The sequence below is a fragment of the Strigops habroptila genome, chromosome 5, assembly GCF_004027225.2.
Source record: "Strigops habroptila isolate Jane chromosome 5, bStrHab1.2.pri, whole genome shotgun sequence".
NCBI classification, from domain to species: domain Eukaryota; kingdom Metazoa; phylum Chordata; class Aves; order Psittaciformes; family Psittacidae; genus Strigops; species Strigops habroptila.
The window spans coordinates 60,712,312-60,740,131 of NC_044281.2; the positions used below are offsets into that span (position 1 = coordinate 60,712,312).

The following is a 27,820-nucleotide window of genomic DNA, read 5'->3' on the forward strand; positions in this document are numbered from 1 at the left end:
CCTGATCCTCAGAGACTATGTGCCCAGAGCTCCCTGTTGCTTTGGGATGGTTCAGCAGCCCCATGGCAGGCAGCAGGGAGCAGCTGCGCAGGGACTTTGCTCTCCTAGCCCCTTCAGCCTCCACACAGGCACCTGAGCTCTCTAAGCAAGTACTTTTGTCTACCTTACTGGGGCATGGGAAGACTCCAGCAGCAACCAGAAAGGCATTTAGATCTTGGCTAGCACACACAGCTAAAAGCAGTACCAAGCACCCTGCCTGATGTACTGGAAAGGTGTGGTCTATATTACTCTAATTGCCCAGTTAATTAACATTACAGACAGCTGCTAAAGACTTGTCATAAGGCACATTAGGAGTTTACACTCTGCTTTCCCAGACAGATCTCTACCTGTACCAAGGCCATTTAGTTGCCAGAGACACTCCTTAAAGGAGGAGGCTGTTTGACCTGTCTCCAGATGATGATTTCCCTAGCCTGTGATCTCATTCACCCTCCCACGATACAACTTGGAGCAGTCTTATCTTCTGATTAGATTTTAAAAACATGCAGGACTTAAGAGCACTGGTTATCCTGGAAGTAGCAAGGAAGAGCAGTTCTGCTAGAAAAATAAAAACACTGTAAGATGATTCCAAAAAAAAAAAATAATCTTGCTGGAGTAAGAAAGGAATTAAAGTAGTTCCCACCACCTGTTAACACTTCCCAGCTGCAGTATTGGCAGTGGCCAATTACATAGAAAGATATCTCAAGCAAGATACTGTTCAGTTCTTTGCTTCCATGTATACAAGAATGGCTTTTTCCCTTTAAAGGCCCCTGAGCAGTATGAATAAGACTACTCCCCTGTCTTTTAACAGGGAGAAATTTCTAATAAAATCTGAAGGGGGGGAGGCTAATAATTTCTAATAAAGGGACGGTGGGGGAGGGAAGAGAAAAATATTTTTTTCTTCCTCTAATGTACTTGCTCAAGAACTACCCCATCAGCTCTAAGGGGATCTCAGTGTGAGTGCAAGCACCAGAGCTCCCCCAGCCTGGGCAGGAAACAGGGTGGTGGAGCCACTTTCCTACTCCACCATCTGGAGAGGTTTGCTGGACTGTCTTTGCTCCAAGACCTCAGGAAGCTGAGAATGACCCTGCTCAGCTGCTGTGACTGACCCCACAGCACTGAACTGCTCCTGATGCTCAGAACAAGTTTTATTTCTCATCTCAAAAAAGTAGGTCTGTGCCACTGTTATGCCAACGGTGGTGTCAAATTAGCTTTAATCCAAAAGCTTTGAAGACTGCTTTCACATTAAAGTTTAAAATTAATGTTTAAATAAAATTTGAATTTTTTGCTGAGGTTCAAACCACCTCGGCCCTTTGCTATTTTTTCCAGTTGGAATGAAGTTTCCTTGTTCTCATCCTCCAGAGGGTGCCCTTTTTCGTTTCCAGAGAAAGAGACAGGTTCACATATAACATCATTAGAAAGGCCCATTTGTGTAGTGCTTCACCATCCCTGCCTCCAAGTCTCACACCACATGAGCACAACCTTGACTTACCTAGCGAGCTCAAGGGCAAGCAGGCAATTCCCAGCTCGTCTGCACAGTGAAATGCCAGCTCTGCATCCCCAAAGGAGAAGCAGCTGCAAGATTTGCTTTGGGCTAGTTCTGCTGCACTTCTAAGCAGTGTTTGAGAGGAGCCAAGGCAAGGACTTTGGAAGGCCACCTTATCCACTGACACAAATGCAGACAGCACCCAGCAGTACTCCTGTCTCAATTTTCAGCTTCCCAGCTGCCCTGGTCATTACAAAGGCTCCCTCTCGACAGCAGCGGGCAGTCAACACTAGCCCCAGAACACAGTAAATAGCCAGAAAGTGAGACCTATTCAGAGAAAGAGCATTTGGAAAGTTCTCAGCCATCAGGAGAGTTTTTGTCTTGCAAACAGAGGCTTTCAGCCAGGGTCTCCAAGAAACACTCCTATATGTGGCTCTGTGCCAGAGTTTTACAGCTGCTTTATTGCAGTACACTGATTTCATGTGTTACAGACCCCTTCCTGCACCACAGCACAGCAGCCACAAGCACCATGCACAGAGCTGCCCCAGTTGTCACAGCAGTAAACCCCAGAGCCCAGGGGGCTGCAGCATTCACAGCTGCTCCTGTGGGGAGAGAAAGGCTCCAGGTAACACTCTCCCAGAGAGGCACAGGGATGCCTCAAGCTCAGTCTTTCTGTGGGAAAGACTTAGAGCAGCCCCTTCCCCAGCCTGGCTGTGTTGGGCTGGCACACTTACCAAGGCCATCCTTGGCCACGTCCCATCTTAGCTCATCCTGGAGGAAAATCACAGGGCCTTTGCTGGAGACATGGGAGGCACCATCCTGAAGAGGATGCTCAGCACTCCTTTTACCCCCTACAGAAAAATATGAAGGTTTTAGATGAGAAGATACGTAGCCCTGAAGGTCAGCAAAATTTGTACAGGCTGGCTTCTCAACACAAAAAAAGCTCTGAAGGCCAAGCTTTTATTCAAGTCAACACAGAATTAAGAGCCTCTGAAGACCTCTGGCTTTTTGGCAAGGGCCTTTCCTCAGGGGAAAGGAGTAGGAAAGGCCTTTCAAGTTGTCCATGGCTCAAGAGAACTAATCCATAAACTACATGTCCTATACCCTAGCCTGGAGGTTAGACCCTTATTGCCCCTTTGGGTGAGAAGCAGGAAGGCTGGGACACTTACTGGCTCTAGCAGGACAAGTGGTGGTGCAGGACTCCTGTATAGATCTGTGGCACACTGAAGCACTGCAGTGCAGGTACACCTAGAAAGAATGAACACAGCCTGAAATCACCCAGCCAGCATCTGTAGGCAGTTGGTGGAACCTGGTCAGCAGCTAAGCACCCACACAACCTCACTCCCCCTACCCTGTCCCAGCTGGGTGAGAAGAGAATATTAAAAACAAAAGCAAGCAAAAACTTCTTTATCTCTTATCTTTCTCTCATTATTATCCCTTATCTTTATCAAGAGCTAAAGACAGTTTAAAAAGTGAAGGAGAGGGGAAATAACAAAACCAAAGCACAAGTGATGCAAAGGCAAATCACCCACTCCCCTCCCGTAAGCTGACTGATGCCTAGCCAGTCTGAGCAGCAGCTACCTTGGAAGGCAAAACCCTCCAGTGTTTATTGCCAAGAATGACATTATACAACATGGAATATCCATTTGGCCAATTGGGTCTGCAGTCCCAGCTGTGCTGCTTCCAACTTCTAGCCTACCCCATGCCTACTCACTTGGGGTTAAGTCGTATGAAGTTCACCATGCCTTGTACTGTTTGCACAGTGCTTCTGTGATCAATTAATACTCAAAACTGGTCCCAGCTGTACATAGCAGCGGCCACAGTGTAGTTGTGACAGAGACAGCAGAACCAGAAGAAAAAAAATCTAGACGCTGTACAAGCATTATTCAGCAATTCACACATTAGTGTTCTAGCTATCAACACTGTTTTAGCCACAAAGTCAAAAACCACAGCACCCTATAGGTTGCTATGAGTAAAGTTAACACCATTCCAGCCAGACCCAGTGCACCTGGCTACGGAAGAGAAAGCAGAAAGATTGCTTGGGCTTGCTTCACATACGGGCTCTGTGAAGCCTTGGAGCCCTCTGCTGCCTGGGCAGAGCAACTTCAATACCTTCAGCCTGCACCTTCTAACTCAGTCACATCTGGCGTTACAGCACTTCTGACACTTGGGACACGGCTGTCTAAGCACCACTACACTGTGACCACTATGTACGGCTGGGCCTAGTTTTGAGTATTAATCGATCGCAGGAGCACTGAGCTAACAGTGCAAGGCATGGTGAACTTCATATGACTTAAGTGCTCAGAAGCCCATGAGATTAAGAGCCCAGATGTTTCTCGGGTACCAAAAGCTATTTCCAAGTAATTTTGTCCAATAAGTTTAGTTTATAGAATATTGATTAGCATATCGATTAGAACACACACCCTAAGCTAGTTCAACAGATAAGCTTAGGCAGCAAGCTAGCCCTTGCTTAAGACCACCCACCCTTTCAGTCCCATTTTCTGACACACCTCTCCAGTGACGCATCTTAGCTCTACCACATTCATCTCAGAAAATTAAGAGTTTCTTGCATCAACCTCTCTCCTCCTGTTTCAGAAGGGGAATTTCTTAGTCTCTGGGCCCCTTCCTCCCAGGAAGGCCCAGAGTCTCATAGTTATGAAGTAGTTCTTATTGCTCACGTTACTGTCTTCAGTAGGAAGCTAGGCAGCCAGGACAGGATCTTACCAGCCCGGAGAGCATCTCTTGAGAAGTGGAGCCCACAAAGGTGAATGTGTAGAGGGTGAAACGCTGGTAATGAGAAGGGAACAGCAGTCCTGAGGCAAGACTCAGAGGCACCAGCTGTGTCTGATAGTTGTCCCCTGCATAAGGGCACCTAAGAAGCCAGCAGTAAAAAAAAGTGCAAGTCATTCGCCTGAGCCTATTTACTTGCAAAGCTATTATATTATTATATATTAAATTAAAATAATATATTAAATATAATATTAAACATAATTATTACATATTAAAGTCACTTACCCATCCACCAAAACAGGCCACTGCAGCTGTTGCTGGGGACTGACACTTGGCGTGGCCCAGCAGTGGTGCAGGACTAAAATCAGGCCTGGGTCTGTCCTCTGAAGGACCTTGACTTCTGCATAAACAGGGTCTCTCAGAGTCTTCACAACAGGATAATCACTGTCAGTATAGTAGGAAGTATAGCTTCCATCTGGGACAGAAGAAAACCAACAGCCATTTTAGAGCAGTAACAAACAGAAAGAGACAGCCTGAGAGCATCCTTTATAGCCATGTCAAGAAGTTCCCACTAAGGCAGGGAAGAAGCAGTGCTGGATTCACCCACCAAATACTCCCTTATTTCTCAGCAAAGACCAGAGATCTGCACCAGGAGGCTTGAGCATGTCCTGCAAACCTCTCACACCTGAGGCAACACGCAGCTCCAAGGACAGAGGACCCGGCTGGGACACAGCAGGGAGTGGTGGCAATGTGAAGACCTGAACACTCAAGGGAATGAAGCTCCCAATGGTGGAGTAACTACAGCGGACATGTAACCTGGTGGGACAGTAAAACCTCAAATGAAGCAGATAGGAGATATCAGTGACCTTTCTTTTCTTCAAGACAGCAAAGAAATAGCTGCTTTATTTAGTCATATCCCCAATCTTTCATCCCACACATCCTTTTAACACATGCTTGAAATTCTCTTCAGAGTTCAGATTTGAGTCTGTGGAGCATCACTGATCAGCACCAGCTTTATTCTCACCAATTAGGGACATACAAGTCCTTAGCCTACTCTAGCGCTCTGTTGTGAATTCAGAGCTTAAGACAAGTAGAAATTTCTCTAGTGACATTGAACACAACAGCACCCAGCAATACCAGTCCCAGGGTACTACCTGAAAGTGCTATCCCTAGTGACAGAGCCAAGGCTCCCAGTCTTCATATCCCTGGATGCCACCAACTCATTCTCATATATGACCTGGTCTCCAGTCACCTGGAAGGACAGACCAGGCACTGTCACCGCAGTAAAGTCAAGCCAGATTAACACCGGGCTGAAGAACAGCATTTGGCCTCTGGAAGCCTGCAAGATGCCCACCAAGTAGCTAATGCCACATCAGGTTGTTCCAGGTCTGCAAGCTCCTGCTGTTCCAGCCTGGTGATAGCTGCAGCTCTTACCTGAAAAGTGGTGCCACAGGCAGAGAGTGGGAACTGGTACACAACAAACATATTGTTTTTCACAACAGGGACACAGCCAGTACTGTGTCCACTGGCCAGTTGCACAGAGTCCAGGATAACAGGTGGCAGGGTCACATCCCGAGAGACAGCAATGGAAAAATGGCCATCTGGTGTGCAATGAGCTGTCACTGGGGGAAAAGATATAACCAGTCTTGAGCTCAGGGAGAGAAGGGATGGAAAGGAGGCCCAAACATCACAGAAAGGACAAGGTCAGCAAGTCCTGCAGGTTCTCCTGCCTGTCACCCCCAAAGCAAGTGCTAAGTACAGCAAGACAAGCGTAACCAGCTCCAAGAGCAACATCGATTCTGGCCTAAACCACGTGTGTTGCAATACACATCAAAGAGCTGGATGCTTCAATAGGATGGAGTACTCTTCACAGCCAAAAACATAGCCCTAAGCCACCTGCAGAACTGGTACACAATAATCCTGGTCTGCCAGGGAAGTGAGGAATCCCAGTTTGCAGTTCCTCCAGGAGGAGGGGAGAACAGTTGCTCACACTTACCTGTGTTACCAAAGTAACAAGGCTTCACCCTGTCCCTAGGGTCATAGCAGCAGCCTCGCACTTCACAGTCTCCTTGGCTGACAGGCAAGGAAGCACACAGCAGCCGGTCTTGGCTGAGGACAGCAGAGCAGACGCTGCTGCTTGGAGCATCCAGGGCTGGAAGAAACAGCAGGAGTTTGTAGCTAAAGCTCAGGAGTGAGGGACAAAGTCACAGAGGACACTGGTGGAAGGTGTCCTGGTGGCTCAGCATACAAGCCAAGGGAAGTTAGGCTCGGATAAGAGTCAAATACATGGCCTGGAGCTGGCATGGAAGCCTGCTCAGAAGAGACCTGTATGCATGTACAGGAGATCAGACTGCATGGGATCTGTCAAGATAAAATGTTCTGGATCAGCTCTGGTAGCTAGGAAAATAGTTGTATCTAGTCTCTGGCTCAATCCCTGAGTTTGCAGGGACTTACACTCAGACTACGGCTAGGAAACACAAGGAACATTAACCTGCTAGCCCTGCAAAGGAGGCACAAATCCCCAGCAAGTTGATGGCTCCTGCGTCCAAATCCTCCTCCAGGGAGTCTTCTGCACAACAAGTCCCCTTTCCCCACCCACCGACTGACTAGGAATATCCATCTGAAAGGAAGGGCAGCCACTGCCGTAGATACAAGCAGAGTCTCCCAAGGGGCTGCCAGAGTCTCACCAGGAAGGTCCACAGGGCACCTGAGCAGCTTCTCTTCACGAAGAACTTTTTGTCCAGCAGCATCAGTTTCTTCAAGCCCAACCAGCATGAGGTACTTGCCATCCTGCAGGAGAGCCACACCAGTCAGGACAGCCCCAGCAGCAGTAGTCATGGTGCCAGCAGAACTCCTGAGGTCACTTACCCATTCAAAGACATAACAGCCAGTATAGGAGACCATCACTGCCCTGGAGCCATCTGAAGTCCCAGATATCAGGAGCCCACACTTGGAATCATTCTGCAAAGCATGTGCCTTCCCCTCAGCATCTAGGGAAAGAGGAGACAGCAGCAGGGGCTTTGGCATCTTACACTGAAGGCAAGACTGTAGTGGACCCTGTTTTTCCATAGGAAACAAGTCTCTACCCAGTATTAGGGTCTGGACCAGGAGGGGTGTTTGAGAATGCCCAGCAGCCAAGATTATCTAAAGCCAAGCACAGCACTCCACCAAAACCCTTGACTGGTGGGTCATATAAACAGCCCCCTGGCTACACAAGATGCACTGAAGCTGTTAGGCAACACTTCACGTTAAAACCTTCCCCTTTCTCCTCATTCCAGGCATACCTCTGCACTGCATAAAGATACAACAGTAAGAAAGCCTCTTGACAACATCCTCACTTACCCCAATTAGTCAACACAAAGGTAGAATTCCCTTCCCAGCCTGGAGGCAAGGTGAGCTGCAGGCTTTCTTGACCACAAGCCAGCAGGCTGGGATCAGAAAAAACACTACCCTGAGCTCCCATAGCCAGAGCCAGGAGACCAAGAAACCCCCAGAAGAGCATAGCTCCAAATGCAGTCCCAAATTGCCCTACAACACCCATCCTACTCTCTTGCCAAGGACCACAAAGCAGCTGCTCTTAGCCTAGCCCTTTTAAATGGTGGAGCCAGCTGGGATCAGAAGTTCATTAACTGTCCAGGTGGACCCAGCCCTACAGCTTAACATCTTCCATTGCCCTCACCTGGCTCTGAACCCATCACAGTCTGTTTGCACTCTTTGAAGAAAACCACAGGGCAGGAACTGAGCTTATGTCAGGAGATGTGTCTGTATTCGTATCACTAAGCTAAGAGGAGCTCATCTACGCAATTTACTGTAGAGCCCCAGGAGAGTCTTCAAACCCTTTTTTCTGACCCTGAGTTCTTCCCACCACTGGTCCATCCAGGAGATCTGCCTGCTTGCCCCTGTGTAGCCTGCTGCCTCTCTAATTGCTCATTAAATGGCAGGAGGGCAAGAAGCTGAATGACAATGCTCTTTTGCTCTTTTAAAGGTGCCACTGCTTCAAATGCCAGACACAGGGTGCTGACATATAAACACAGAAACAGCCCTCCACACAAAATCTGTGGAAAACTGTGATGCTCAGGGGACTTTGCACACCTAAAAGGAGGTGGTTCCCCTTAAGCACTCCTGGCTGTGGACTGCAGCCCCATTTGCAGTGTGGTTGTGTGAGGATAGCAGCAAGACTCTTCCAGGCCTGGCTGCAAGGTGGCAGGACCATCTGCTTTATGGGAACCCCACGAGCTGACAGAAGAGACCCTGATGGGCCTGAAACACAGGTAATGGGGTCTCTGTGATCCCAGAGAAAGCCCTGCCTGCCAACAGCCATTTCCTGCTGTAACTGCAATGTGCCTCAGGTAGAGCCTTCTCCCATGCCACACATCAGGCTACAGCAACCACACGAAGTAAAAGCCTTATTGTCCATCTTCCATACAGATGTCTCTGCATTCATACAATGGAGGTGTGCATGTCTTTACACTGTTGTAGAGGTGATGCACACATAGTTTGTGCATGCTTTCTTGTGGCCTACTTTTTGCAGCAGGAGCACTGGCCTAGCCTGTGCCATCATGTTCTTTTGTAATCTGCTTATTCCTTTGGGGCTAGATCATCACACACATCCCAGCACAGTGTGCGGGTTAGATGAGTAGGATTTCTAATCTTGACCCTTGATAATGTACTTCCATTGGTATCCACCCACGCTTCTGCTCTCAGTAGAGCCTCCTGCTCCTGGATGTCTGTACAGTACCGTGCAGCAGGCAGCATGGTTGCCTCTCCAGCCAGCCCTCATCAGCAGGCATGGATAGTAGCTGAGTCCAAGGGAAGCGTTTCCTCTGCTCTTCCACCTTAGCCCACAGCCCATCTTTCCTCTACAGCTGTAGAGGATGCCATGATCCCATCTGGGTGAAGAATATCACTGTGCCTACACTGAACACTGCTTGTTTCACGCACCAACCGGAAGGGTTGTTCCACAAAGAACAAGACCTTTTCAGCTGCTCTGCACAGCAGAGATTGATACAAATGGATCTCAACAGACTGCCTGCATGGCTGCTGTTTGAGCACCGCTCATGAACCAAATGCTCCACCTGTAGGGCATTGGCCAGCCACGGTGGAGAGGCACCTAGGGAAAACATTTGGACTTTGTCAGGGAGGGAGGCTTCATCTCTGTAGAAGCTAAGCATTGTGCCAACTCACCCTGCCTCATCTCAGAGCTACTGTGTGACTGCTGAATGCTTCAAATGACTGCAATACCTGTTGATAATTGCATAAATAATAACAAATAAAGAAAGTACTTTGGAGCTATACAGAGAGAGTTTTCATTACACTTTAACCCACCAATACTTTGCTTATGCTGACAGGAAAAACATCTACACATACTTAAAGAATAACTCTGTGTGAATCAACGCTGGGAGTGCTGTAGAGCCACCAAGCAGTATGTGTGCTGAGAACAGTCTGAAGTAAGCACCCTTTCCTAATTTCTACACACACACACTTGGAAGCCATGTTGGATGATGTAGAGATGGGAGGCAAGTGAAATGAACCTGAAATTCACGGAAATTGTTTGGAAGTTGTTATAGGAAGTGGAAAGCAACCTGGCTGAGAGGAAACAGGTAGGTGTCTCCAATCTCTTCCTCATCTATTTGATAGTTCCCACACATTACAATGGCCCAGCTGTAAGCACCAATTTAGCTAGCACCCAAGACCACCGCAAACAGGACATGCAGAGGATGAAGGTAGGTGAGGCAAACATCTCTGTAGGCCACTAGTCTTAAGCTGATCATGACTCCGGCAAGCTAAAATTGTCCTGGGATGTCCACCAGGAAAATCATCTCCTCCTAATGATTTTGAGCCTGGGAGACTGGGCAGGCATAGTGGCAGTGTAGGAGTTGCCCTGGCTCTAGAAACCTATTGGAAGAAAACTAGGTATTGAACACCACCACCAAGAAGTGTTGGGAAAAGGAATAAAAAATGCCCTGTGTGTTGAAGGACTACCTCCGAGATCACTGTGTGTCTGGCCCATACATGGTACGGGCAGTACCCACACATGGTACAAAATGGCAGTGCATGGAGGGGTGGCTCAGCCAAAACAATCCTCCACAGAAGCTGAGCAGCATTTGCAGACAACAGGGATATCTGCACCAAGCATCCCAGGGGCAAGGGTGCTGGCAGAAGTGGCATCTCGCAGTGCCACCTTCTGAACTGAGGTCCAAAATGAGAAGGCACAGGCAGCAAGCCTGCAGGAGATTCTACACAGTGATGACAGATTTTTCTCAAGCCTGTGCTTTATTTTATATTAAAAAAAAGAGGCGGAGCTACAACACTGGTAGCCTTTTCTTCGAACATCCTTAATACGTGCTTCCAATGAACTTAAAAGTTCCTGGGGAAGATGGAGAGGAGAGGATTTCAACCTTGCCTTCCTGGACTATCACATGGATGGAGAGGACAGACCAGCCCTGCCTACTCTTAGTATCTGCAAACAGAAGTGAGTATTTGAGAAAACCCTTGGGCACTACCGTGACATGAAAAGGTCCATGGTTTCCCACAGTGAAAGATCTGAGTGACTAGTTTTACGGGTTTCCCTCTCCTTGTAAGTGCAACAGTGTCTGCAGGGTGGTGGGAATATTTGGAATATAATGATTTTATCCTGACAAAAATGAGAAATCTTGAAAGTATTCCTTGTTCCAGGGCTTTTGTTGCAGTATGTTGCAAACTGTGAGACAGAACTGAGAAGTGACCCCTTGTCCCCAGGGAAGAGGGAACTTTAGAGAGAAGGTGGTAAGGTTGTGAACTCTAGCAGCAGAGGTACCTCATATAGCAGTGCAAACTCCCATGAACTCCACCTTCATCAGATCAAAGGCCGTAGAGCTACATGAACTTCCATGAACTGCTCTGGCAACATCTGAGCTGATGCAGTAGTTTAGACCAGCCCAACAACTAGTCCAGACTTGTTGGCAATTCAGTTTTTCCACTGAAGTATCAAATATGGGTCTTTAAGGAGTGAAATGAGATTTTAAAAGACCAACTAGCAAATTATTGTGCCTGTGCAAGAGAACAAGGATGACTTAATGATGACATAAGGATGAACAAGGATGACGTATAGAAGCTACAGAAACTTTCACAGGGGATCGTAGAATCATAGAATGTTTTGGGTTGGAAGGGACCTTAAAGATCATCTGGTTCCAACCCCCATGCCACTGGCAGGGGCACCTTCCACTAGACCAGGTTGCTCAAAGTCCCATCCAACCTGGCATTGGATGGAGACTTTCACTAGCATCTCTGAGCGAAAGGGAAACTCACATTAACACACTGCTGCACAGCAAATCCAGCACACTAGGCCCCTCCCTAATTCACACCGCGTCCCTCATCCCAGGTCCTCACAACACCAGCTCAGTTGGATAAGATCTGTCTGCCTGCAAAAGTGTCACAGCTCAGGAGGCACAGAGGGTTACAGCCAGACTGAGCAAACTGAGCACAGCCAGTGCCGCAGCCCTAAGGGTCCTTTCTACCTGCCATTGCCACTGCTGTTGTGACTTTGCAGGTACACTGCCCCTGGAGCAATCTTGGTCAGGAAGCCCCCAACTCTTTTTGAAGTCCTTGCAACATACCAGACATGCTCTTTAGCCTCCCAGAACACCTCTGGCCCTTCCAGGGGAGCAGTTCCTCATACCGGAGTCAAGACATCAACAAAACAGGAACTTGTGGAGGCCAGCTTCCAGCAGTAGGTTGGGTGAGCTTCTTTGGCCATTGCAAGTGCAAGGGCTAGTTGCCAGGTTGCATTAACCTATACCCAGCCTCTCACATGTGCAGCTCTGTCTCAGCTTGGGAAACCATTCCCTAGAGATGCTCTCAAGTTGTTGATTTATCTTTTCTCTACCTGCTTATCTCACTCTTTCTCTCCTCTAGGAGACCTTGAAGAGGTCTAGTCCCCTTTTCTTATGCCTTTATGTTATCTCTCTCAGCAAATCCTTTCTTGTCTGTTGTGATGTTTGGAGGCCTTTCTGCCCTTGCTAGATGGATATCTCTTGTGAGGCCAGACAACCCCCCTAGGGAGAGAGACCGAGGCAATTGCTGTGCACTGAGAACATGTCAGTATGTTCTTGGGCATACTGCATGAAGCACAAACTCCACTGATAATGTCAGGAAGAATTCAGGAACAAGCAAGGATGGCTGACCCCACTGAGAGCTTGTACAATCAATATCAAAGAATAGAAAATCCAAATGGCATTGAAGAACTTGGAAGATGTTCTTGGACCGTGAATTGCTGGGAGCGCCTCAGTAGAAAAGTGCACCCCTAGCGTGATGTCTAATGATAAAATTTAGATGAAACAAACCAAGTTTTATCAGCACATTATAAGTTTCTTAACCACTCTTGGCTGCTGCAGTTATTTGAGATAAGGTGTGTCTTCAATGACCAACTAACACCAAGAGAAATCCTAGTTTCATAACACAGGGCAGTCTAACAAATGATTGACTAGTAATGTTGACTAAGCCATGTAATCAAAAACCTGCTATTGAGCTAACATAGCCCTTCAGTATATAAATTTGGGCTCCAGCAGTCAGTCACTCACTCCCAAGCTGCAGAAGCAAATGGAGCTCCTGGGAGCAGCCACTGTTGTCCTTCTAGTTTGCATTGCTTGCCTGCTTTCCGTCGCAGCATGGAGACGGAATTATGGAAAGGGGAAGATGCCTCCAGGACCGACTCCCCTTCCCATCCTAGGTAACGTGCTGCAGGTGAAACCAAAGAACTTGGCTAAAGCCCTCCAGAAGGTAAAACTACTTTCTGCTCTCTTGCTTTATTTTATGGTTGAGAAATGTGTGCGACCTGTGCATGGGGACAACATGTGGCTCTAGCTTGATGCGTGGCAAGCCCAGAGGAGCAGAAAAGTCATTGAGATCCTAGCTGCTGCCCTCACTGCTGTTGCCATTGTTGTTCAGGGCCTGATAGCTGGGAACCCTCTCCACACTCAGATTTATCATGACAGGACCGAATCTTGACACTGCTGGTCTGTAAGGCTGTACTACCTGCAGTGGGATGCGGCAGCAAGGCCACTTTTCAACTCCTCCTCCCTATCTGCTCATTCTCTCTTGCATTTTGACAGCTCAGTGAAGAGTATGGACCAGTGTTCACAGTGCACCTGGGCTCTAAGCCAGTGGTGGTCCTGTATGGATATGATGTGGTGAAAGAAGCCCTGGTTGATCGTGCGGATGAGTTTGCTGGCAGAGGACACATGCCAGTAGGAGACAGGGCTAACAAAGGATTAGGTATGTTTGCTCACCAAGCTCCTTCTGAGGAGAAGGGAAGGGTTGAGGATGCATTCGGCAGAGCTGGAGTGTATTATGCACGAGGGAAGACTGTGGGGAGTGGGTGGGTCCCACCTGGAGAAGGGAAGGCAGAGTGGGCTGTGACCCAATGAGGATAGCAGAGAAATGAAGCTGGACTGATCCCAGTGATGGCCAGTGAAAGAGCAAGCAGCAGCAGCCACCAGCTGCAGCAAGAGAAATTATGTGTGGATATGAGTGATGACTTGTTCCCAAGGAGGTTGGGTATGTGGTGGAAAAAGCCAAAAGCAAGCAGTTGGGCTACAGGACCTCCAGAGATTTTCTCCAAACTACAGTACTGATATCACCACGCCAATGCTCTCCCAGGGACAGGACTCACTGTCACCATGAGCCTATCCATCTCACACACAGCATGCCCAAGCCAGATCTTCCCTCTTCCTTCTTCCTCTGCAGGGATTGTTTTCAGCAACAATGAGGGGTGGTTGCAAGTCCGGCGGTTTGCTCTCAGCGCCCTGCGCAACTTTGGAATGGGGAAAAGGAGCATCGAAGAGAGAATCCAGGAAGAAACTGACTACTTTCTGGAAGAGATTGACAAAACAAAGGGTATGGTCCATTTTTAATATAGCTTATGTTTGCAAAAAAAAAGAAGGACTGTATTAAGGGAGCCCATCTCTTTAGCATAAAATTGAGGTTCCCATGTGTCTGGTCTATGCGCCACCTATGCCACATTACAAAGCAGTAAATAATTCCATAATCATGTACTGCTCTTTTTGGAGGACCCTTCTGTGTCACTGAAAGACTGTGATCTGATATTTCCTCTAAGAACCAGAGCTCAGATTGCCCACAGTAGCCATAAATAGCCATAGTTTTGGGGTTTTTTTTATGGTTTGTAACTTTTCTGAAATCACAGGAACACCTTTTGACCCAACCTTCATGCTGAGCTGTGCTATCTCCAATATCATATGCTCGATCGTCTTTGGGAAACGGTATGACTATAAAGACAAGAAGTTCCTGGCCCTGATGGACAACATGAACAAGATCTTTCAGATGGTTAATTCCCACTGGGGACAGGTACATTCAGTTGCAATTTCACAGTGCCAATATTCTCCCAGGGGAGCAGGAGGCCTTCCTCCCAGTGAAGTTCCATTTCAGTCTTCTAATTAGGACTCCATCAGTGTTTTGCTGCACAAGAGGGAATTCATTCAAGAGCAGTAAGTACCCCCACCAGTGGAGTTGGCTTTGCCAGCTAAGTGCAGCTTCCCCCTAGTCCTGAACATGCTTCTTTTCCACCTTTGAGGTTTCTACTACTACTAAGCAAGTCCCTACCATGCTGTCAGGCTGCCCAGCCTCATACCCTTCTGCTTGGCACAGTTGAAAGGGTTGTGGCCTTCCTAGGCTTTTTGCTAGTATCAAAGAAAAGGGCAATGATCATGCTATGGACCTTCCTGTTCCTTTCCTTCCAGCTCTACCAGATGTTCTCAAACATTTTGGATTACTTGCCTGGCCCACACAACAACATATTCAAAGAATTTGATGCTCTAAAAGCCTTTGCGTCAGAGGAGGTGAAAATACACCAAGCCTCCCTAGATCCCAGTTCCCCTCGGGATTTCATCGACCTCTTCCTCAACAAAATGCAGGAGGTAAGGAGGCAGCATAGAGCCCCAGCTCAGCCCCAAACACATCTCCACTGAGCCCCTTCCCTCTCCTAACACAGGCATTGGGATGACCCCTTCCCAGGCAGCTGTGCTGTGCTGTGGGAAGACACCAAACCTCAGATACTACCTGTGCTAGAGCTTATAGCTCTGGGTCTACACGCTCACCAGCCACTACCTGCAGCTGCTTGGACAGCAAGACCTTCATCTGCTCTCACTGAAACAGAGGGACATTTGCAGTCTGGTCTTGCAGTTCTTTCACTAGAAACTAGCCAACTAGCAGTTGGCACAGCAAGGGCAAACAGGCAGCTATGTAGCATTTGGTCAGCAGCTTGAAAGAAGACTGCTGTGGGGTTGAGCTTACTGCACAAAGATAGCATTGCAATGCCCCAGATGGCTGCTGCGCCTTAGCAGAGAAATGCAACAGCTCTAGGTGAAAAGGCAGGCCTGGGATGACACAAGAAAGGGCCGCTTTTCTTACCTCAGCCAGAGAAACATCCAGGCTTTTCCTCTAGGAGAAAGACTGTCCCAATTCCAGTTTCCACATGAAGAACCTGATAACCAGCACCTTTGACTTGTTCATTGCTGGAACTGAGACAACTAGCACCACCATAAGATACGGGCTTCTGCTTCTTCTGAAACACCCGAAGATACAAGGTACCAGTCCGTGACCTCTTCCTCTTTAGCTGTTCACCTGGGGCTGGGCATGTATCTAACATCACAACTTTTCTCCTTCCTTTCTCATATTTTATCCAAACGGGCAAAGTCCTTGCACCATCATTTCCTGGGGTGGTCATTAGAGATCCCTCAGCTGCACTGGCATCATCATCAGCTACACTCTCCTCATAGCCAGGGACCCGGCTATGTCCACATCTTTACCTCCCAGTACTCCTGTTTAGCCAAGTCACTAGGAAGACATTTTTTGCATGGGCTGCAGTGGAGCTGTGTTCTAGCTGACATCAAACCCAGCATCAAGGCTCCTGTCATCTGTGATCTTTGGACAGCATAGGGCAACCTTTTTAGGTAGGTTTGGTTTTCTTTACCCATTTTATGGTTTGTGTCTCTCATGACAGAGAAAGTTCAAGAAGAGATCGACAAGGTAATAGGACGATCACGAAAACCTTGTGTGGCTGACAGGACCCAGATGCCCTACACAGATGCGGTGGTCCATGAAATCCAGCGCTTCATCACCCTCCTCCCCGTGGGTCTCCCTCACACTGTGGCTAAAGACACACCCTTCAGAGAGTACGTCATTCCAAAGGTTAGTAGGCAAAGACTGGAAGAGTAGCTCTGCGCAACACCTTTGCTCACTTGCTCTGCAGCTCTACATCCCTTCAGAAATACAGTGGGTTTACAAAAAACACAGAGCAGTGACTCCTGACACAAAAGGCAGTAAAGCTGTGGAACTGCTCACCACCCTCCAGGAGAGACTGCAAAGGCAGTTGGTAGTTATTGAGCAGAGAAAGCCCCTCAGCCACAAAGTGCTGGAGGCTATCTTGGCATTCAAGGGAACAAGAGAAACCCGTTTGTCCTGTTCTTTCCACACTTCATGAGGCAGTCACTCCTGGCCACTACAAGAGGCAGGGCTAGAGCAACCTATGGCCTGGCCTGGCTGGCTGCAGCAATGCTCATTGCTCTTCTGGGTGACCGTGTACAGCAGAGAAACAGTAACACATGGCTGTTGACGTTTTGATTTTCAGCTGTCTCTGTAAAACCAAAAGGCAGGACCCAGGGATCTGCTTAGCTTCCACCTTTTGTGTCATCACTGCTGGATTATTTATTTCTCCCTGCTCCCAATCCCCACAAAAAACCACAAATGATCAGAAAGAAGGAAGGAAGGATCCTGGCAGGAGGAATTTGTCAGGAGAGTGCAACAGTGCTTTATTTCCACAACCTTGTGTGCTTTTGCTTTAGGGAGCTTGCAGAAAAGAAGGAACATGGTGCATCTACAAGTTCATATTGTGAAACACTAAGAGGAAGAATTAGGTAAGGTGGCGCCAGATGACTAGAGCAGAGTAAGGATAAATGATGTGAAAGTGAGAGGGAGTGCTCAGGAAGAGAAGCCAACTGCCCCTGCTGTGACATCTAGCAGGGTCTCCCTAAATCTGCCTCCTCAAAGGAAAGGTCCCCAGAGGGAAATGAAACATGGGTAGGGCTGTGCTGGGAAGCTCAGTCTTCACTTGGCAGGCAGTCGGATTAAGTGATCCAACTAGCCTCCCTTTCATGTTCTGCTCTTCTTGTGCTATCTCAGGGCACCACGATTTTTCCCATCCTCAGTTCTGTTCTCCATGACAGCAAAGAGTTTTCAAACCCCACTGAGTTCAACCCTGGACATTTCTTGAATGCGAATGGCACCTTTAGGAAGAGCGGGTTCTTCATGCCCTTCTCAGCAGGTAAAGCACAAGCTTCCTCTCTCTTCCCCTCTCTGTCAACTTCCTCCTCTGGAAACCACCCTGTCTTTAAAACACACACTCCCTCTTCCTAGCATGGTCCCACTGGTGCTTCCTTGGGGCTCACTGCTCTTTAGATAACTCCTCTCTGCTGCTCTTCAACTCAGATGCATTTCCCATCTTGTTTGGGGCTTCTCAAACCTCCTACTAGGAGTTGCCAATATAATGATGTGAGTGGGGCCCATTGACACTTCCTAAAATACCTGTCAACTTCCTACACAGCCACCAAAGTCATCCTTAACCAACCTGTCTCTCTGTGGTAGCTCTACTTTTCACCAGCAGCTCTTAATTACCTCTCAGGCTGCGTGCAAGCGCTAACCCACCTATAGCCCCAACCCTCTGCTTTCTCACCCATGCTTTACGTCACCTTTTCTCTCTCATTTTGCCTCCTTTGATGCCCCCTCCACATTTAAGACTTCTCCTGCTCCTGTTCTTCCTTCACACACCCAATCAAACTGCCAAGGGTCTTTCTTCAACAAACTCTTCTCTTGCAAATGTCCTTTTAGTTAACAGTTAGGACTGTTAATCCTAACAGTCATCTCACCGCTGTGGCTGTATCTGGTAAATAAAGCTGCGCATCACATCTGCTTAGTACAAACTCTGGTCTACTCAGCAGAGTGCTATTTGCTCTTTTCACTTCCAGGGAAGCGAATATGCCCTGGAGAGGGCCTGGCACGCATGGAGATATTCTTATTTGTGACCACCATTTTGCAGAACTTTACCTTGAAGCCTACTGTCAACCCCCAGGAACTTGACATAATCCCAACACTGAGTGGGACAACCAACATACCTCCTGTCTACCAGCTCTGTGCTATCCGCCGCTGAAAAGCACAAAACCATTCTCCACAGCGTCCTGAACCTGGCTACTCCTTCTCCTGGTAGAAAATTAACTCTATCCCAGCTGAAACCAGGACACATCTCCCTTACTAAAACAATGGCAGGAGCATTGGCCCACCTTTCCAAGGCCTCCAGGGAGGCAGCTCAAACATAGGCACATGCACAGAGTAAACACCTTCAAAGCCTCCTAGAACTGCTCCACCACATCTCAGGGAGCCCCTGGGTGTCCTTGCAGCCTGTTGCACTGATACTCTGTCCATGAGCTCATTGAGTGCAGTGACTGCACCAAACAGCTGATTTTCTCACAAACATGACTTTCATGACTGCCCATGACCTGCTTCTCCCGCAGCATGGATCCCCCCTGAGAGCAGCATGCTTTGCAGGTGGATACCAATGTGTGTGTCTATGTTAATAACCCAATAAAGAAAAATCTGTTTAAAAAGATTTGAGCTGTTATTTTCTTTGGGTTGGGACAGTGCCTACATCTGCTGCTCCACTGCAGAGTAGGTCTGCAGCACCTGTAGCTAGTGCCCTGTGGGAAGGGCTGCCCCTCCAGGGGCAAGGTGCCTGCTTGCTCCATCTGCTGGACCCAGTACTGCTGCCTGCAAGGACTCCCTGGCCAGTCACAGCACAAGACCAGTCAGGAAGACTCGCAGTGTGGGATAGGAAGAGGGTCCTGCAGCCTGTATCTCTATCTGCTGTTCTTGGAGCTGCCAATCCTGCTACCCACAGCTGGACAAAATACAGCTTCAGCCTCCCTCCTGAATGAGTGCATTCCTCTCCCTAGCTCAGAGGCTGAAGTTCTGGCTGCCTTCACCCCCTTGATGGGACCTATGGCTGCTCCTGAAGTCTCATCTCATGTCTCAGGCACTCTATGGCCCAGCCTTCCCACAAGCTAGGAGTACCTTCCCTATGGCTCATCCCTGTCCTCCTCCCACCATCTCCCCCTTCTGCTCTCTCCCAGGCATTTGCCAGCACAACTCTGCCTGTCACTGTAGCCACCCAGCACCCTGCTATGAATCAAGATGGGGCTGCCGAGGAGGTAATTTCTCTGGATAGTGTCTCCTATCTGAATCACACTTTCATCCCACCTCCCAGCTGAAATGCCAACGTACTAGGGAGAAAACAGAGTAGTGAGAGGCCATTGCAGGTACGGAACAGTTGAGAACTAAGGGAAGCTGCCATCATGGGGGCAAAGTTCTGCAGCTGGAGTTGCATTCTCATTCCAGTTTTCTTGGGCATATCACTTCAACTCACTTATGGTCTGGACTCCTTCTGCCAAAGGAAGAGCGCATCCCTGTCTTTGCAGGGTGTTGCGAGGAGCTCAGGCACAGAGTGATAAGGACTCCAGCGAACTCTCTGGCTGCTCTTTTCTACCATCAGGATCACTGCAAGGATTTATATGTTCTTTATTAAAATGAATTAATTTAGGGGGACAGCAAAAACATCTCTCCCAGAGAGGCTGGGTGCTCCAGGGGAATCTGATATTGCTTCCACATCGTAGAGGCATCATTTCAAACAGTTCTTCCCCCATCCAAAGTCTCTGTCCCATTTTCCATAGAATTTCATGTACACGCAAAGAGAAAATTCTCACTGCCACCGTGTGACCCCTGGTGTCCAGGAAAAAGATTGTGCCTGTTATTTCTCGCCCCAGCCACTATTCAGTGCAGGTTTTTTTCAGTGACAGGATGGATGGTTTTCATAAACGGATTCCACCACAGGTGGCTTTCTTCTGTGTTTCTTCATCCTCATAGGCTCTGGTTGTGTTTGGATCTCTGCTTTGCAGTGTCTGTCTTGATTTTCATTTACGTACATATTTGTTGTCCCCTGCACTGTGGTCATATAAAAGTCCTAGAGGGAAAATAGAATTTCTGTCTGATGATTGTCACAAGGTAGTCAGAGACCTTGTGAGTACTGCGGAGAATACAGTATGCAGGAATTTCCACCTCTCTTTGGAAATGTTTAGCAGTATTTTGAAGAAATACCATACTTGCGCACGTCTTCTTAGGTTCTTCCCTCCTTCTCCCTCCATTTTTGCCCCTGCAGGACACAGCTACAATGCCTGTGTGCTCCAAACCAGCGGCAAACCATTGCTGGCCTCTTATTTGGGATTGCATCAAATGGACAGACATGCAACCAGAAGCATCAGTCGTGTAGGACCCCAGGCAAGCACAGGGAAAGAGATCACCATGAGTTCTTTCTTAGTCTAGGGCTATCCTTAAAGCCAGTCCTGCATTTAGTAACTTGCTCAGAAGTCTGTGTGTTATGTTGCAAATCAGTTAAGAGATGACTTACATTTGGAGGTCTGGGAGGGGATGATTCATATTCATGTTCTTCCTGCCCATCGGGATGTTGATTCATCCGAAGCAATGAACAAAACAGTGGCAAACAACATCTATCTACAATTCACAAACAACTGCGTAAGAAGAACAGGGCAGTGAGAAAATGGTCAGTTACTAAACAGCTCCAGAACTCAGGACATACTCAGGGGGTAAATAACCACACAGGGAATATTTGGGATAATATCCAACATATTCTAAGCTGGATGCCAAAACACTCTTTCATTTGGTACAATCGCAGCATATACAGTACTGTTACAGCTTCCTTTCTAAAGTAAGGGAACAAAGATCCACGAAATTACTAGAACTGGTTAAAAACATCTGTAAAGTGATGGGGGAAGGAAAGGGTCCTTTTTAGGAAGAACTGTCAGTTTCTGGCTACCAGAATGCTTTGTGGCATTCTTCCTTTATAAGCAAGTTGACTGTCTCTTTGGTGATGTGGGTGATTTTTTTCACCACTGAGGAAGGAAGTGTGATGCTACAGAGACTTCTAACTCTACCTCAGTACAAGGGAGGTAGGCAGAACACCAAGACCTGCCCCATGGCCTGGAACAAAGGAAAAAGGTGACCAAGCTAAACATACTACAAAACATCTTGGCAGTGTTTCTGGAGCTGAGTAACACCATTTTGGAGTGAGAGGATCCCTAAATGAATAATTTCCTGTGGGAAGTGATAGAGAAATCTGCTGAAAAACAGTGGTGATAGTTTGGTTGGGGTTTTTTGTTCGTTTTGTTTTGTTTTTTGATTTCCTGCTAGTTAACAGACCGCTTGGCAGTGCCCCTTCAGTATTTTCACATGAGTTTCTCTTTTATCTTTATGAAACTTCAACTCCTAGGCTGAGGTCCAGCCTTTGACAGATAGAGCAGAGGCAGTCTGAACGCCAAGGGATGTGGTCCTGAACTTGCAGAGAGCTGCAGAGGATGTTGAATAAGGTTTCTGATATGGAGGTCTAGGCTTGGAAGTAGCAAGGCACCCAGGAGATGAAGGGTAGTCACCTGATTCAAGCTGTAGTTCTTCCACTGGGTAACACAGACCACCACCAAGATGACTGCAAGGACCAAGGTCAGAACGCTGGGTATCCCTGCAGCTACTCCAACCACACAGGGCTCATACTAACTTACAAAGAAAGACAGGTCAAATGCATGCAATGTGATCTTTTAACTCCGTGCTTAGTAGCTGAGTGAGTGGTTACCATACAACATCAAGAAAAGCCGATGCAAGGAAAAAAACCACAGCCTTGGATCAAAACAGTGTTGTCCAGCGCAGCTGTACTGCACACTGGGGACTGACAGGAGAAGAAAGATTTGATTTGATTTCAGAGGGAAAACATTCCATGTAATCAATTGCATTAAATAATGACACAAACTCTTACCCAGAAGAACAATCTGCCTGGGCAGTTGTGCTTCCAGATGTATGTGCAGAAGTCTAGAAATAAGATGGTTATAGAACATTTACAAAGAAGTGTTTCATACAAAGCAAGCAAGGAGAAAGGCTAAGCGAGCAGTCGCAAGACTCCAAACCAGCATGCAGTCAGTAACACGTGGAGCACCAGCTGTTCTCTGAAGTCATGGCTGTATTTGCCAGTCATAAGCAAAAACCCAGACTCTGGTCCTACCAGCAACGGTTCTAACTGAATGGAAGGAATATGTATTTTTTCCTCAAAAAAAGGCTCAAGGCTGAAAAAAAACCTTATGCAAAGCATATACAAGAGATAAGCGCAAATTGCCGAGGCGAGTATCTCCAGAGAGGACGCCTTTAACACCGGAGCGGGGGGAAGCACAGCGTCCAGGAGCCTCAGTTTGGAGCGGCAAGAGCGACCCAAGGGAGCCTCAAGTCCTCGACAGGACTTGCCCCAGGAGCCGGCAGCTCAGCTCACGCGAGCAGCTGACTCACAGGGGGCGGCGCCAGGAGTGGCGGCACCCAGCCCTCAGTGGGTTAAAAACCCACCCCAGGGAGCGCGAGCGACCAGGGCAGGCAATCAGGGCGTGGCGCGGCCGTTGGCGCAGGCAGGGCGAGCAGGATGCTGAGCACTCGCCTCAGGCGCAGGGCCCGCTCTGAGAGCTCTGCCCCGGTGTGGCCAGTGTAGGCACCCAGACAGAGCCGATGAGAGGGGAGGCTGCGGCGCAGACCTCGGAGTGTAGAGAGTGCCTCGACTGGTCTCTTGAGGGCGAGGGTGCACAATGGACAGGCTGCACTCGGTGCACTCTAGTGGAAGTCCTCCTGCAGCAGGTGGCTGAGCTGCGGGAGGCTGTTGGAGAGCTAAAAGATGCCAAGGAAGCTGAGAGGAAGCTGGGCTGCTTGCTCCAGGCCCAAACTGTGCAGGGACCGCAAACGTCCAGCATTGGTCATATAGGAAAGAAGGAGGGCAGCAACCCAGGAAGCTGGGAATTAGTCACCGAGAAAAAACTAACAAAAAAAGGAGGAAGAGAACAATTAAACGACAAGGGGCTTCCTCCTAAATCTGATGTCCCCACCCAGAACCACTTCACAGTTCTGCAAGGGGCTAATGAGAAAGCACCCACCACACCTAATGAGCATCCTGCTGATGCACCAGTAAAGAGGATCACTACTGGTGCCTCCAGGAAAAAGCGGAGGGTCATAGTAGTAGGGGACTCTACTTTGAAAGGCACAGAGGCACTCATCTGCCGGCCTGATCCAGTCCTCGAGGGAGGTGTGTTGCCTGCCAGGGGCTCGGATCAGGGATGCTGCTGAGAGGCTGCCTGGTCTAGTAAGTCCTGCTGACTATTACCCGCCTTCTAGTGGTCCCATGTGGGTGCTAGAGATATAGATAGCAGTAGCCTGGAGAACATTAAGAAGGACTACAGCGCCTTGGGAGACGTGGTTAGGGGCTCTGGAGCTCAGAGAGTTTTTTCATCAATTCTCCAGGACAAGGGGAGGACCTTAAGAAAGCTAGGTGGATTTGGCAGGTTAATAAATGGTTAGAATGGTGGAGCCATAGTCAGGGGTTGGCTATTTAGAACACGGGGCTCCATTTGGGAGGCCAGATCTACTGGAGGCTGGTGGAGCTGGTCTGACAAAGAAAGGAAGAGCTGTTTTGGTAGGAGGCTTGCCAGGCTGGTCAAAGAAAGCTTTATACTAGATGTGTTGGGGGAGGGCAGCATTGATCCATCCCAACACTCCTGCTCAGTTGCCAGCACCTGTAATAGTGCTTGGAGCGATGTAGAGGATGTTCCAGCTGCCCCAGCCATTGAGTCGGCTGCATTTGGAGCTCGGCTAAGGTGCCTCTATACAAACGCCCATAGTATGGGGAACAAACAAGAGGAATTAGAGATGTGTGCAAAGACTACGGGAATATGATGTCATTGGTATCACAGAAACATGGTGGGATGGCTCCTATGACTGCAGTGTCGGAATGGAAGGTTACAGGCTGTTTAGAAAAGACAGGCCAGGCAGACAGGGAGGAGGCGTTGCTACCTATGTCAGTGATAGGCTAGAGAGTATGGAACTCTGTCTGGGGACGGGTGATGAGGTAACAGAGTGTTTGTGGGCCAGGATCAAAGGGAAAACAGCAATGGGGGACATTATGGTGGGGATCTGTTACAGGCCCCCTGATCAAGAGGACTCTGTGGATGAAGCGCTCTACAGACAGATAGGAGCAGCCTCACGCTCCCAGGCCCTTGTCCTCATGGGGGACTTCAACCATCCTGGATCTGTTGGAGGGACGGTATGGCCCGGCACAAGCAATCCAGGAGGTTCCTCGACTGTGTGGAAGACAACTTCCTCTTTCAAGCAATAGAGGAGCCAACAAGGAGAGGTGCCACGCTTGACCCCGTGCTCACCAACAGGGAGGGACTGGTTGGAAATGTGACACTCCAGGGCAGCCTTGGCTCTAGTGATCATGAGATGGTTGAGTTTGAGATCCTCAGGACAGTGAGAAGAGCATGCAGCAAGCTCACTGCCCTGGACTTCAAGAGAGCAGACTTTGCCTCTTCAGGAACCTCCTTAGTAAGGTTTCATGGGATACAGTCCTAGAGGGCAGGGGGGCCCAAGACTGCTGGTTGATACTCAAGGATCACCTGCTACGTGTTCAAGAGTGTTGCATCCCGACTAGAAGAAAGTGCAGCAGGAGGGCCAGGAGACCTCCATGGTTGGATAAGGAGCTGCTGAGGAAACTTAGAGGGAAAAAAGAAGCTTATAGAAGGTGGAAGCGAGGACAGGCGGCCTGGGAAGAATATAGGAGCATTGCCCGGGAAGCTAGGGACCAGGTTAGGAAAGCTAAGGCCCAGTTAGAATTAAGTTTGGCAAGGGATGTAAAAGATAAGAGGAAAGGATTCTATACATACGTAGCAAATAAAAGACAGACTACGGACAATGTGGGCCCTCTCCGGAAGCTATTGGGAGAACTGGCTACCATGGATTTGGAGAAGGCTGAGGTTTCTTAATGACTTCTTTGCCTCCATCTTCACCAGCAAATGCTCTGACCCACACAACCCAAGTCTTGGAAAGCAAATGCAGGGACTGTGAAAATGAAGACCTTAGGCCCTCTGTAGGAGAGGATGAGGTTCGAGACCATGTTAAGAACCTGAACATGCACAAGTCATGGGACCTGATGAAATCCTCCGCGGTCCTGAAGGAGCTGCCGAATCAAGTTGCTAAGGCCACTGTCCATCATATTCGAAAAATCCTGGCGGTCAGGTGAAGTTCTCGATGACTGGAAGAAGGGTAATATAACCCCCATTTTCAAGAAGGGAAAATATGGAAGACTCAAGGGAACTACAGACCAGTCAGTCTCACCTCTGTGCCTGGCAAAATCTTGGAACAGTTTCTCCTGGAAAACATGCTAAGGCACATGAAAACAACGAGGTGGTTGGTGACAGCCAACATGGCTTCACTAAGGGGAAATCCTGCCCTGACCAATTTGGTGGCCTTCTATGATGGAGCCACGGAAACTGATGGACAGGGGCAGAGCAGTTGACGTCATCTACCTGGACTTGTGCAAAGTGTTTGACACTGTCCCGCACGACATCCTTGTCTCTAAATTGGAGAGACATCAATTTGATAGATGGACTACTCGGTGGATAAAAAATGGCCTCGATGGCCGCATGCAAAGAGTTGTGGTAAATGGCTCGATGTCCAATTGGAAACCTGTAACGAGTGGTGTCCCTCAGGGATGGTTGGGACGGTCCTGTTCAACATCTGTGTCAGCCACATGGACATGGCGATTGAGTGCACCCTCAGCAAGTCTGCTGACACCACCAAGCTGTGTGGTTCGGTTGATATGCTGGAGGGAAGGGATGCCATCCAGAGGGACCTTGACACGCTTGTGAGGTGGGCCGATGCCAACCTTATGAAGTTTAACCAGCAAGTGTAAGGTCCTACACCTGGGTCGGGACAATCCCAGGCACTGCTACAGGTTGGGTGGAGAGAGATTCAGAGCAGCCCTGCAGAGAAGGACCTGGTGTTGGTTGACGAGAAGCTTAACATCGAGTGGCAGTGTGTGCTTGCAGCCCGGAAAGCCAACCATATCTGGGCTGCATCAAAGAAGCGTGACCAGCAGGTCAAGGAGGTGATCCTGCCCTCTACTTCTGCTCTTCTGAGACCCCACTTGGAGTACTGCGTAAGTTCTGGTGTCCTCAACATAAAAAGGACATGGAGCTGTTGGAGCGAGTCCAGAGGAGGGCACAAGGATGATAAGAGGGCTGGAGCACCTTCCATATGAAGACAGGCTGAGAGAGTTGGGGCTGTTCAGCCTGGAGAAGAGAGGCTGCATGGGGAGACCTCATAGCAGCCTTCCAGTATCTGAAGGGGTCTACAAGGATGCTGGGGGAAGGACTCTTCCTTAGGGAACTGTAGTAGTAGGACAAGGGTAATGGGTTCAAACTTAAACAGGGGAAGTTTAGATTACATATAAGGAAGAAGTTCTTTACAGTGAGGGTGGTGAAGCACTCGAATGGGTTGCCCAGGGAGGTTGTGGATGCTCATCCCTGGCGGTGTTCAAGGCAGGTTGGACAGAGCCTTGGACCATGTGGTTTAGGGCAAAGTGCCCCTGCCCATGGCAGGGGAGTTGGAACTAGATGATCTTAAGGTCCTTTCCAACCCTTACTATTCTATGATTCTATGATTCTATATATATGCCAGAGAAAGCTGGATTCAGAAGGAAAAAACAGCACAAAGGGGAATGGTAAACCCTAAGAAAAGATGCGCTTTTACCACAGTCTTCTCTCTGTCTATGCCATGATGCTGGAGGCAGCAGCCTGCACAGACTTGCCTGGAAGAGCAGTCAGTGCCTCGCAGATGCAAGGCATGCAATGCAGGGCACTGGCAAATCTGGTATATCCCAAACAATACTTCATCCATAAAAGCAACAATTTCTCTTCCAGAATCCCATCCCTCAGCTCCTACAGATAACATGATGGTGAGTTGTTAGTTGACATTCATCCTATGCAATGTACTTCCTGACTTTACAGTTGTGTTGCAAAACAGTGAGAAAGATGTTGTCTCCTGTAGAGAAATAAAATAAAATAAAATAAAATAATGATGATGATGAAGAAGAAAAACAGAACTGAGTATTAGCTATTGGAAGATGCCCCTGGCCAGGTGTGGGAGTGGGGAGGGGTGCTTCTGAAGTGACTGGAAATGATGGCATGAGAATATATTCTTTACAGCTGAACAGGGAAGGCATATTCCAGAGGAAACAGAAGCCATGCCATGCTATTGAAGAAAGTAATATGAGGAAACACAAACTCTTTTGCCTGAGTTGTTTATACCATGCAATACCTCTGAGTAGTCAGAGCCTGCCATTTAATGTACTTACCCTGACAGCTCCTAAATTAGAAAGGGTAAGGCTTTCTAACTTAGCTCCAACTATGGCTTGGGAGCTGAAGTTCAGTGGTAGCTTGTAAAATAGCAAGGACTTGCACCTGCAACCTTTGAGCCCCAAACTAATCACATGTGCCTGCTTCTATTGATTCAAGGACAGCTGAAAATATTAGAAACACATTAACTCCTCCCTGACCGAATTGTTTACACACATAGAGAGAGGGATATTCAGAGAGTCTC

General features: G+C 48.3%; 3 protein-coding genes and 1 long non-coding RNA gene across 6 annotated transcripts in view; 2 read left to right on the top strand and 2 right to left on the bottom strand.

Moving 5' to 3' along the window:
• Positions 1-9,659, top strand: part of LOC115608512 — a 43,422-nt gene extending 33,763 nt beyond the window's left edge. The window contains exon 9 of the mRNA XM_032919953.1: positions 9,601-9,659. The gene's annotated coding sequence lies outside the window, so the exon portion shown is untranslated. The remainder of the gene's footprint in view (positions 1-9,600) is intronic.
• On the bottom strand, positions 1,982-7,793 carry ZP4 (zona pellucida glycoprotein 4). The gene is made up of 12 exons (XM_030488087.1): positions 7,595-7,793; positions 7,121-7,242; positions 6,940-7,042; positions 6,249-6,404; positions 5,687-5,874; positions 5,407-5,504; positions 4,938-5,068; positions 4,538-4,727; positions 4,247-4,394; positions 2,692-2,770; positions 2,257-2,373; positions 1,982-2,124 (listed from the first exon to the last, which is right to left on the bottom strand). The coding sequence occupies exons 1-12, from the start codon at positions 7,791-7,793 to the stop codon at positions 1,982-1,984; spliced, it is 1,674 nt and encodes a 557-aa protein (XP_030343947.1).
• Positions 9,660-12,790: 3,131 nt separating the features above from the next.
• Positions 12,791-18,905, top strand: LOC115608831 (cytochrome P450 2H2-like). 2 transcript variants are annotated; one of them, XM_030488250.1, is made up of 9 exons: positions 12,791-13,009; positions 13,342-13,504; positions 13,976-14,125; positions 14,433-14,593; positions 14,986-15,162; positions 15,690-15,831; positions 16,248-16,435; positions 17,426-17,567; positions 18,268-18,905. In XM_030488250.1, the coding sequence occupies exons 1-9, from the start codon at positions 12,830-12,832 to the stop codon at positions 18,447-18,449; spliced, it is 1,485 nt and encodes a 494-aa protein (XP_030344110.1). In that variant the 5' UTR covers positions 12,791-12,829; the 3' UTR covers positions 18,450-18,905. The 2 variants fall into 2 exon arrangements, with proteins under 2 accessions (XP_030344110.1, XP_030344111.1); XM_030488251.1 differs by having other exon boundaries at positions 18,339-18,471.
• A 710-nt stretch (positions 18,906-19,615) lies between these two features.
• On the bottom strand, positions 19,616-21,929 carry LOC115608383. Of its 2 annotated transcripts, XR_003991523.1 has the most exons (3): positions 21,796-21,929; positions 20,757-20,860; positions 19,616-20,312 (listed from the first exon to the last, which is right to left on the bottom strand). It is a non-coding gene; the product is annotated as an uncharacterized LOC115608383 (long non-coding RNA). The 2 variants fall into 2 exon arrangements; XR_003991522.1 differs by lacking the exon at positions 21,796-21,929 and having other exon boundaries at positions 20,757-21,035.
• Between the last annotated feature and the right edge of the window lie 5,891 nt (positions 21,930-27,820).